The sequence below is a fragment of the Zosterops lateralis genome, assembly GCF_965231275.1.
Source record: "Zosterops lateralis genome assembly, chromosome: Z".
NCBI classification, from domain to species: Eukaryota; Metazoa; Chordata; class Aves; order Passeriformes; family Zosteropidae; genus Zosterops; species Zosterops lateralis.
In genome coordinates, this window is record NC_139800.1 from 53113938 (window position 1) to 53125968 (window position 12031).

The following is a 12031-nucleotide window of genomic DNA, read 5'->3' on the forward strand; positions in this document are numbered from 1 at the left end:
CAGAAGAACTCTAAAGAGCGCAACAGTCATAGTCCAAAACATCTGCTAGTTGCTGCTGTTAATAAAATGTCAGTACATCCTGTTTCCATGTGAAAGTATGACACCACCTTTATTCCACATCTTTCTTCTCAGGACTCATTCTTTAATAAGAAAATAATTCTGGAATGAAATTCAGACAACTAGATCTAGGCTGGAAAGGCAATTGTGAAAAAATTTTGCTTTGGTCATTATGAGAAAAGAATAAAAAACAAAACAACAAAAGAGAGAGGGAGAGATAAAGGTCTTTGAATTCAATTGCCACTACTTTCACTGGAGTGCACTTTACAGTATTAAATTCACAAGAAAATATTGTTAAATGCCTTCTGTCCTTCTAGTGACAGTCCATGGGCTTCTAAAGTTGAAGGCTCTCAATAAAGCAATAAAACTCCAGTTGCATTAGTCTCTTTCTGTTTGAGATACAAAGCAAGACAGCTATAGAAAGATCTGTGGCATCCAGGAGAAGCTGCTGTATTGTTAACACTCTCTTCTGTTACCTTTCCATCAGAAAGTACCACCATATTCCCTACATCATAAATTAGAAGAGGATTTCTTGCCTTCATTCTTCCTCCTGTTCCTAACTTCAGAGCAGGAATGACAAGCTAAATAAATTGCATTTTAAACAGCAACTTTGTATCGCAATACTTACCTTCACATATGTATGTAATATCCTCCCATGACTGATCTATTGTGCATTCTGAAAAATTTTTGTCTCCATTGAAATAATATCCTTCTTTACAGTGATAGTACACTCTGCTCCGCAGAGTGGTAGAGTTGTTCCAGGTCATTGTTGTGTGTGGAATCAGCCAAGGTTTGCCACAGTCTATTTCTGGAACAGAGGAAAACAGGAAAACAAAACCTTGAAATGAAAACAGGCGAGACATATCAAAGTGTTAAACATGGAGGGATGAACAAGTTGTCCCAGCAAGTTGTACTCCACTTTTTTCCACTTCTTACAGATTTCTAGAAGTCAGGCCAGTTCATCAGAACTCAGAATATTGTGGCTGGAGACTTTCTAGCAGGGTGGGGCATTTATCCTACCAGATGACCCATAAAATAAAACAAAATGTCCTGATTAGAAATGGAGAGCAAGAATCTTTAAGCAAATTTTTATGAATAAGTCTATCTTACCACAACACTCTCTTATAATCCACATGCTATTTATTCCTTTATTTTATCTACCATTAGTAACAGTAGATATTTAAAAAGACACATGGTCATGTTCCTTTGTCAGTGGATTTAATTCAAGTTTTAAAAAACAAGATGAATGAGCAATTCTGAGGGAAAACTTGATAGATTATGCAAACCTCTTTACAGATAATTAGAAAGCTGAAATAATGAACTAATAATTTAATTCATGTGCTCAGGTTTTGTGGGGGCGGCGTAATAAAAAAAGGAAACAAAAAGAATAAAAAATGAAGATCAAACAGATGGAACAGTATTATTTAGGGTAAAATCTGCTTTTCAATTCACAATGAACATTATACCTCAATGAAAGATTCTACACCACTTCAGTTATAAGAAGGAAACACTGTAAGAATTAAAATCTTAACCTCATTAAAGCAAACAAGTTCTTTTAAAACTGTTCAATAATTTTAAGTGATTCAGAAATTCTATTAAAGAAAAAAATAAAGGAAACCAAAAAAGTAAAAACCAAAGCTTATAGACTCATGATCTGTACAACCTTTTATAGGAAAATTTATTTACACTTGCCCATACGTATTTCAATGGGCAAGACATCCACTGTCATGACTACCTTCCTTTTCATACACCAATGGGTATGAATGCATCTTCTATAAATCATCAGAACAAGCCTCGGAATAACTAATGCACATGCAAGCATGTGCTTAACTCACAGAAGGACAGCATGTGATGACACACAAAAACTCCTGCTATTCCAGCTACCCTGCCCATGGCCATTCTGAAAGTAGACTGACATGAAGAAGCACATTCTTGAGTAACACTTCAAACCTTCTACTTTGACTTATGGCACAGAATAAGAATATTAAAGGTCATTCTAAAAGTACAGAGTGGTTATAACATACACATGGAGCATTCAAAAAAAATTACTTTATTTGATTGCAATAAACTGAAAACTTGATCCTTCTGGATCAAGCTAAAAAGATATTGCTTACCCAACAAATGGAAAAGTGAAAAAGCAACTTCTGAAAAACATTAACAAAATCCAAATATATCAACAACTCACAAGAATTGCATTCCACAATCTTGCACTAGGGACCACTCAAGACTCTGGGCACTCCTTTTTTGTTTTCAAAATCATTGTCCTTTATTTATTTGGGAGGGAAGTGTTACTTGCATTTTTTATAATTTTTTATCTTTTCTTTCTTATGAATTACTAGTGATAGTTAATATTTTGCTTTTCCCAGCCACATTATTTTAGCAACATTATTTTAATTTATTCGCTTCCCATAAATGTTAAATTTCTATCCACTCTAAAAAAAATAAAAGAAAAAAAAGAGAGAAAGGGAAAGAAAGAACTCTCCTTACTATGTGACAATTTCCAGGATGACAATTCTTGCCTGTAGAGTTGCTATACACAGTGTATCTTCTGTTAGCTAGCACTTCACATATCATTTAATGAATACAAAGGCTTTCTAACTATTCATGGGAGCACAAAAAGAATCATGCATTCATAAGCAGTAATATTGCCAGAAAATGAGAGCAAGTGCACACATTTAAAAATGTGCCAAGTGCACATTTTTAAGACAGTCATAGGAAACTTTACTCTTCAGAGATATGGAAGTGTTCATTCATGCACTAATGCTCCTAAAATTATGAAAACTATCCAGAGATGAGGAGTGCTATGATGCCTCTCTTTTGCATTTGCAACAAACCTCCAGACAAAACTTCACAAGGAGTCAGGAAAATTGAGGTTTTCATGAGAGGTCAATGATGCCTTCAAACTCAGTAGCCTTTCCTGCAAAATGCTAAAGAAATCTAGTTGTTTTCTAGGCCTCAGCCCACAGGCAGAAGGACACACTGCAGTGTCTGTAAAAACGCAGGGATCAGCATAAAAAATGTCACTACACTAAAAAGAAGGTAAACAATAACATGTCCTTTTATTTTCTTCTTTTTCTGCAAATAACAAGATCTTGAAAAAACATTTCGTTCAGGTTGTGGAAACAGTCTACTATCTTCACAAACACACTTCCCATGCATGAATTCCCGTTATGAAGAATTTAAGAAAGATTTAAGACTCTTCACCTTTACAGCTTAAAGTGGCAGGTTCCCAAGTTTCATTTGCCGTGCAGTATGAGAAATTTCCTTCATTGCTGTAAAACCCTTCTTGACACTCATAATGAACTGCACTTCCTGGTAGCACACTGTAGTTCCCCACAATGTAGCCATGCTTCATTTCAGGAGGGGGACCACATCCGATTTCTGCAAAGAGACTGGGTTGGAAGATCTCACAGTACATAAATCACAATATTGACCACTTTAAAATTAGCTGAACTAGATGGTCACATCACAGAATACACTTGATCTGATGAAACTGAGGGGTTGCCAAAGGGGTAGAATACTAGATTTGAAGAATTGTCCTGGCCACAGTTGGAGTAAAACAGGGAAGCAGTTATTGAGCTACACCTTTACTAACATACAGCTGGAGCCATTCACAACACCAAAGAGGAGACACTGCAATGTGATGGTGCTTTGCATGAGCCAGTCTTGTTACAGCAATGGCTGAATAATACTTCAACATCAGAGGAAAAATTCAGGCCTCAGTGCACAGCTTTATTTCCCTGTGCAGGGAAAAAGTGAAGCACCTTGCAACAGATAAATTGAAAAGAAATGTTCTGTCCCTCAAATCCTCCATCTCATTGAAATGGCCTGCATACAAAAGCTCCACTCCTTCAGCACATCTGCTCGGACAGGGCTCCCTTGTGCAACTCTGCAAGAAACACAATTGGTACAGACACTCTACTTCACCACAGAATATGGAGAGGCCAGCCAGTGAGATAAGAAGCAGGGTTATCAGCAATTCTGGCAAACAAAGCAGAGCACTCCAGTCAGAAAAACTGAACAATTTCAGGTTCTGAGTTTTACTGATGGTTCTGGCAATAATTCAGAAATAAAAGCTGAATATAATCTAGGCAGCTCCTGCCACCTGGGATGTCCGTGTTCATTATGTACCCTGATATCCACAGCTTACACTGCTAGCAGTTTGCATCTGTGAAACTGACACTAAAGACAGATTTTCAAATTGGAAACTTGGTTTTGGTTGAGGTTTGTTTGGGGTTTTTTTAATGGCAACATAAACTGAACCATTTATTTATGCAGAAGGCACATTATGTAATAAATAGGTAATATTTTAATTTATTATTTCTCTCCCCTAGGCTTTTTTTCATTCATCTAACCTCTCTTATCAGCTATTTAGTCTCTCTTCTCTACCCCTTTATGTGATTATATAAACAACTGGATTACAACACACTTCCTTTCTACTCAGAAACATTACTTTCATAACATTATCAAGCTTCCCTGACCCTGCACATCTGAAGCACTGCTGAGAACCTGTAGGAATATCTGGTGCTGACTCTAGGATCCTGACATCACTGGAACAAACTGAATACAAGAAGAGAAAAAAAACCAAAACCAAAAGCAAAACCAAACAAAAACCCCCACAATATAAACCACAGCAAGCGAAGTCCAGGGAAAGGGTTTCTGCCCTGGAGAAGCACAGGCCAGAACAGGCATTACACTATGGTGCAACATGTGATTTTATCTGCTAGCAAAAACAGCATCCAAAGATTCTCACCTTTGCATGAAACATTGTTTCCATCTCGATGAAAAGAATGCCCTCCAGTTTCTAATTTATAACCATCATTGCAGTAACACATGTAGCTTCCTTCAGTATTCACACATCTTGCATTGTGACCACACAGCCCAGACTCCTCACATTCATCTATATCTAAAAATTCAGAGAAAAGTAGACGCACTTCATAATAGGGTTTTTTGTTTTAATTAATTAATATAGGGCCCAAGCTTAACTCTTCCATAAAGAGTTCTACACAGCTTCTCATAGCTCTTCTAGGAAGACAAAGGAGCTTATAATTGTCTCATCTTCAAGCATCTGGAGAGAGGACTGTTGCAATTTTGTAGCTACCTATCTTTAGAATTACTGCTGGTTTACTTGACAAGTAGTTTCCGATGTTATATGTTGTTCAAACAATTCCAGAAAAATCCTGTATGTGAGCATCTCTTGAATGGTTCATCACTAACAAGGAACTAGCTAATATTCTACACTAAACACAAAAATGACAATCTAGGGAATTTTAAGTATCCTCCTATTTTGTTAATCTAGCTGCTGCTGCTTCTTCTCAAAAGATCATTGTTTGAATGAGACTGTGAAGCAATGATTTGTAATGTAGCAGAGTTCAAAATGGAATTAATTCATAGCTGCTAGAAACCTGGAGGTCAAACAAGGGCATCAACAACAAAAAAGTTCTCTGATACAGTGTCAGAAAAGAAGTTCTACAGTGATGGAAAAAAAATATATATTTGTGCAGTAGAAAATTAAGTTCTGGATTTGTCATGCTCAGGATTCTTTCTGATGTCTACCTGTGCAGTTTGTGCCATCATTGGGAATAAACGTCTTGTTGTTGTTGGAGGCTCGGTATCCATCTAGGCAAACACAGTAAAAACTTCCATGTGTATTATGACACACTGTATGATTTCCACAGATCTTGCTGGCTCCAATCTGGCATTCATCTTTATCTGTCAGTACATGTGAAAAACATCAGAGAGATTAAGAAAAGTGAGGTATCCTCCCCTCCTCACTCATGCACAAGTAACCAGACTTCTCCTTACTGATTTCCTTTATAAATTATTTGGGATGTAAACACTGCTAGTGAGCTGAAGAACAACAGAAATGGTTGTTCCTGGATGAAAATGTGAATACAGTTTCATGACACAGCTTAAGTTGATCTAAGAGTCTAAGAGCTGCTGAAACCAGAGGGCCCTGCTCTCTTCTTCTGCTCTTCCTTATGGCATACACTAATGATAGCACTTCATGTAACACCTGGGTGGGGGCAATCCCAAGCACAGCTACAATCAGGGTAGAGAATGAATCAAGAGCAGCCCTGCTGAGAAGGATTTGGGAGTGCTGGTGGATGAGAGGCTGGACATGACCAGGCCATTAACACTCCCAGCCCAGAAAGCCAAATATGTCCTGGGCTGCATCCAGAGCAGTGTGGGCAGCAGGGGAGGGAGGTGGTTTTGCCTCTTTGCTCCACTCTGGTGAGACCTCACCTGGAACCCTGCATCCAGCTATGGGGTTCCCAACATAAGAAGGACACTGACCTGCTGAGGCAAGTCCAATGGAGGCCATGAAAATAATTGTGGGCTGGCTGAAGGGATTGGGGGTTGTTCAGTCTAGAAAAAAGAAGGCTCTGAGGAGTCCTTATTATGGCCTTCCAGTACCTAAAGAGGATTTTCAAGAAAGCTGGAGAGGGACTTTGGACAATATCTTGTAGTGCTAGGACAAGGGGGACTTGCTTTAAACTGAAAGATGATGGATTTAGAGTTGGTATTATGAAGAAATTCATCATTTTGAGGATAGTGAGGCACTGGAACTCGTTGTCCAGAGAAGTTGTGGATGCCCCAGTGTCTCATCCCTGAAAGTGTTTGAGGCCAGCTTGGATGGAGCTCTGAGCAACTTGGTCTTATGGAAGCTGTCCCTGGCCATGGCGAAGGGGTTGGAACTGTGTGATTTTTAAGGTCCCTTTCAAGTTGAAGCATTCTATGATTCTAGTTTTTCCTACAATGAGATACCTGAACTCCGTGCAGGGTCCAGCAGCTGCCAGTGCTTTGTGAAAGAAGGGTAAGAGATGGAGAGGAGGAGATTGTTGGTGAAGGACCACCCCCTTTTACCACTGGTTATTTATTACAGACACTGAGACACAGTATTTGACACTGTTCTTTGATTCACATACTGATTCCTCACATATAAGATAGTCTTAGAAGGATAGTATCAGCCACAGTTACAAAACATTAAACAACACTTCTGAACATGTAGAAGTCTTCTGGTGAGGAAAAACAATCCAAATATATTCTGTGGGAAATTCTGGCAGGAAATGACAAAGTTGTTCATATCCTTTGAAGAAAATTCATTAAAATTACTTGAGAAGGAGTGTTTTAGAAATTTACAGAGTTTCTTTCCATTTTATGAACAGGCAGCCTACCTTGACAATGGGTTCTTCCATTGCCTACAAATCCATAATTGCAGATGCAAACACTTTTTCCTCCACTTTGCTGACATGTTGCATGAATGTGGCAAGTTGCACAGACATCGGGAATGGATCTGATCCCAATTGCTGTAAGGACAAAAAAACACAGTTACCTTTTTAAAAGTACCTTACAAGTGGCATGGTAGGATAACCAGCACAGAATTCAAAGTGGAGATAAAATCCAGACTAAAACACATAGAAGAGACTACTAATTCCACTCCACCTCATTTTGAAACTTGCAGGAAAACCACGGCTAATGTATTAAAAGACTAAAGATGAAAAATAAACAGAAAAGACTAAACAAGCTACACTGAGCATTTTTGTCCATCCTTCTCTTCTATGACAAGGAAAAATTTTTTTCAGCAATCAGAAAGGTTTATAAGGTATTTAGCAACTAACTCTATCCAATATTATTAATCTTTTCTCCATATGCATTTTTTTTCTCTTTTGTCTTTATTTCTGTTTCCTCTGTTTCTTTGTGTTTTTTTCTATTATTTACACATAGACATTTGGGACACTTATCAATCTGTTTGTATTGTGTCAATATGGTAAAAGTGTTTTTCATAAAAATGTTGCAAATAGTGCCAGGAGTAAAATGACTTACAGTAAAGTAATTTTAGAAATTATATTAAAAGTGGTTGAGAAGCACACAATATAATTTACTGCAATTTGACAGAGCTGTAAATATCAATTAAATTAAAATAAAATATAAATTTGTTCTCTTTTTTCTATTCATACTTTCAGGGCATTATGTTCACTTCCCTCCTTTTTTTTTTTCTGATAAGCTCTTTTTGTTATCACACATACCCTCACTTTCCAAACGACAAATGTCAGAATGGATGGATTTAATGTAGACAAAGCATGCATATGCTAACACCTTTTTACATTTTAAAAGAAAGAACTAATACTGCACAAGCTGATGCCACATGGTGCGTGACACAGAAGTATGGAATTTTTCACTTTTCTAAGATAGCTAAAATTGATAAGAATACCGACATCACTCTATATTTAGCATCTCTGACAAAATTTTGACTATTCTACAATGTTTAAATACATAACCATAACTGCAAGGAGAAGGCAACTGAACACTCTAGTATATTTTTATGCATCAAATTTATCACTGTGATAAAAATGCTCCTCCACATGCACAGGGTTTCAGTTTTACCCAAAGTGCATTTATTAATGCCTTAAGGCTATGGGAAGCATCTTAGATTCCTACTCCTAAATTATTCACCCTTTTATATACTTGAGTGTGTGTGTGTGTTTCTGATAAGAACAGAAAACAAAACTGTCAGCACGCAATGGCAGCCAACATAGATCAGTAAATTAAATTTATAAACAGCCACCGAGAGAGAACTTTCTCACGATACCTCAGTCTTCTGATAAGACATGGGAGTATCTTCCTCAGATTGCTGCTTCAGGAGATTAAAAAACCCCATGTTTCCACCACCCGCCTCCCCCTACTGCTACAGCTGAAATTTTATTACTTATTTGTCCTTCACAACACCCAGTCCATCGTGCCAGCACTACAGTCACCTCCCTGTTTTGGTTCTACCCCCGTGCTCCCTCCGGCGCGGTCCCGCCGTGGCGAGGCCTCCCAGCCCGGCAGGACAGGAGTGGCTGCCCGCAGCAGGTGTGCAGGAGACACCCCGGCCCCGCCAAGGACAGCCCCAGCACGGCCACCTCCGCCCCCACGGCCGCGGGAACGCTCCGCCACCGCCGTGCGCTGCCTCCCACGCTCCCGGCTCCTGCTGCTCCTCCACGATCCCCGCGGGACACCTGGACGCGCGTACGGGAACGAGCTGCCCCCAGCACCCCCCCCAGCGATGCTCCGCCACCTCCCTGGGCTGCCCGTGCCCCCCCGGCGAGGGCTGTCCGGCCTCTCCGGGCTGAGCCGCTCCCGCCCGCAGCGCCCGGCCCGCCGCACTCACCGCGCCCCGCGCCCCGCACCGCCCGCACCAGCGGCAGGAACAGGATCAGGATCAGGAGCAGCAGGAGCAGCCCTGGGGCCCGCCCGCGCCCCCAGCTCATGTCCCCGCGCCCCTGGGTGCTGCACGGCCCCGGGGCCTCTGCATCGTCCCCGGGGGGGAGGGAGGGAGAGGAGCCGAGGGCAGGGCAGAGCGCGGGTCCGGGCGGAGGGCGGCTGGGCTGTCTCCGGGCGGGGGCACGCCCTTATCGCCACCGCCCTTATCGCCCTCGGCCCCCCCGGGGCCCTCACCCTCAGCGGGGCCTCTTTCCTGCCCGGCCCCACTGTCCGCAAAACCCTCTATTTTCTTCCTTTTTTTTTCTTATTTTCCTTTTTTTTTTTTTTTTTTTTGCTTTTTCCTCTCTTCCCTGGCACAACCCCTTTCCTTCCCCGGGGCACCGCCTCTGCCCCGGCCGGGCAGGTGGCAGGGCTGATAAGAGCTGCTGCTGTACATGGGGCGGGGGCAGAGACGGATGGTGGGATTATGATTCCCAGGCCGAGCGGCTGGACGGACGCACCTGTTTCTAGGTGGGAGCTGTGCCGCTCCCGCCGGCAAAGGGGAGAGAGCGGCTCCTCCAGCGGGGCCCGGGCCCGGAGCGCTCGGGGTGTCCCCGACGGGCGGGACCCGCACCGCCCCCGGCACGGAGCTGGCCCCTCAGTCCTGCGAGATACGAAGCTGGGGCAGCCCTTAGTACCTGAAATAAAGTAAAGCTTTCTTACTGCAGGCCTGGATGCCATCTCGGGTTTAAGTGTCTTTCTGCCCGAGATTCGCGGCTGGTGGTTCCAGTGGGTGTTTTTCTGTCCCTGTGACCTCTGAAGGATTTTGAGTCTGAGTCTGTGCTCGGCGCGGGAATGATGGGGAGTCTCAAGGTCTTGGTTTTCTTGGTTTCTCACGTTGTTTATTAATTCTTATCCTACAAGTTCTTTGTGCCCGCCAAGATGCTCACAGGAGCTCGGACCCGAGGTGACTCCCCCCGTGATGGGAGGTCGCTCTGCCTTTATACAGATAAATAACTGTGCCCTGGACTCCGAATCCCCGAACCTCAGGTTTAGGCAGGACCGGTAGTGCTGCCTGAAGAGTTTTCTGCTGTAGAAGAGTAGTAATAGCCCTAGCGCTCATAGTCCTCACTCATGTCCCTGAGCCTGCATTTTGGAAAGCTGCATAAATTCTTTTCATCTACAAATGCAGTTGCGCAGTTACCACGACAGAGGAGTGCCAACGTGGGGAATCAGGGATGCCTAACACAAAAGTAGAATTCGGCATATTTGATAACTCTAATCAGATTCCTGAAAAAGTTTTGCTGATGTGCTATGATGGCTTTTCATTAATGCCCTTGAATGCTAATGTAGCCCAGTCCTCTATCACCAGTATTAAGTGACATAACCTGATCTTTTACTGCTGTGTAATAATAAACACCAAACTATCTGTGCCTGATTTCAAGGGATGCAAACCTCAGTTTCACTGAATTCTCAACTTTATTGATTTATTTACCTAAGTTACTCTCTTCCAGTTTTTGAGGTTTTGGTTTGTTGTTTTGGGGAGGATTTTGGGTTTTTGTTTGTTTGGGCGGGGGGGGGGGGGGGGGTTTGGGGGGTTTTTGTTTGTTTGTTTGTTTTGGGTTTTCACTTTGATTTTTGTTTGGGTTTTTTGTTTGTTTTTGTTCGTCTTTGTTGTTTTAATTACTGCTCTGCCTGCTTAAGCATGTATACATTTTTTATCAGTTTCTGCTACGCTTATTCATCTTGACCAGATTCTTCAGCAGCAGCCAGTTGCATTCAAGTGATCCTGCTTTTGGAAGAACACACTACAGATGTCATTGCTGCGTATTTCTCCCTTTAAATTACTGAAATTGGAAGCATGCATTCTCAATGGTGGTAAGTAGCTTATCATTATAAGGAATGGTTCAGAGAGCAATTGTTTTGCACAACATATTAAAATGGTTTGGAAATTAAAATTTTCATCTTCCTTGGCAGCTCACTGTGTAGCAGACCTAGTAATCACTGCAATTTCTACTGTTCTTTTCATAAAAAGTAGTGGAAGCAACTTTTTATAATTATAAGCACCTCATGCAGCAAACAGAAGCATAATTTTGGCACAAAGCCTGAAAAAATACATCATATTTATAAAGAGAACAAATTAAAAATTTTAATAAAAATATTCTTTAAAGAAAGAAACAAAGATGTATATCAGCTGAAAAAAGTACTAGACCTAGACTGGAACCTCCTTGTTATGTTACTGTCTATCGTGTCTGAACAGACAATTAAATACTGTTCAAGACATCCTTCAGAACCAAATAATTAAACTACACACAAAGGCTACTTTAAACTCAATGCATGGTCATAAGAAATAAGTGTCAAAAGATATTGAGAGGTCATTTGTTCACAACAAGGTCAACTCTATGATTCCTGAAATACTTATCTAACTTGCTCTTTATGCTCACAGTGATGCAGAATTCACAGCATTCCCAAACAATCTCTTCCACTGCTTCAGGTTTGAATCCACCAGTGAGATTCATCACAGATCATTTCTGCCTGGGGGTCACCTGCCCAGGCCCTAGCTAATTGGTACAGAAAGATAATTAAAGATTCAGGAGAGTAAGGCAGACTAGTGTCCCAACACATTGATCCTTAACATCTTGGGCAAATCTTGCTTGTTTCATGTAAAAATCTCTCAAATGAAAATAGACTAATATCTACCTATATTTTCTGTTCTGGATAGGATAAAAATTTTAATCTTTTCCTTGTCAAACCTAAAGGAAACCTAGTTTTTTATTACAGTGTTTCC

General features: G+C 41.1%; 1 protein-coding gene across 4 annotated transcripts in view; it reads right to left on the bottom strand.

The window, feature by feature from the left end:
- SUSD1 (sushi domain containing 1) overlaps positions 1-9939 on the bottom strand; it is a 41032-nt gene extending 31093 nt beyond the window's left edge. For 3 of the 4 annotated variants that reach the window (XR_014592529.1, XM_083884064.1, XM_083884062.1), the window contains exons 1-6: positions 9212-9939; positions 7236-7367; positions 5614-5769; positions 4811-4963; positions 3262-3438; positions 686-865 (exon numbers count right to left, since the gene is read on the bottom strand). Coding sequence is in view for 3 of the 4 variants with exons in the window: in XM_083884064.1 (XP_083740190.1) it covers positions 686-865; positions 3262-3438; positions 4811-4963; positions 5614-5769; positions 7236-7367; positions 9212-9311 (898 nt within the window). In the remaining variant the exon portion in view is untranslated. The remainder of the gene's footprint in view (positions 1-685; positions 866-3261; positions 3439-4810; positions 4964-5613; positions 5770-7235; positions 7368-9211) is intronic. The other variant, XM_083884063.1, reaches the window with a different exon arrangement.
- Positions 9940-12031: the final 2092 nt, after the last annotated feature.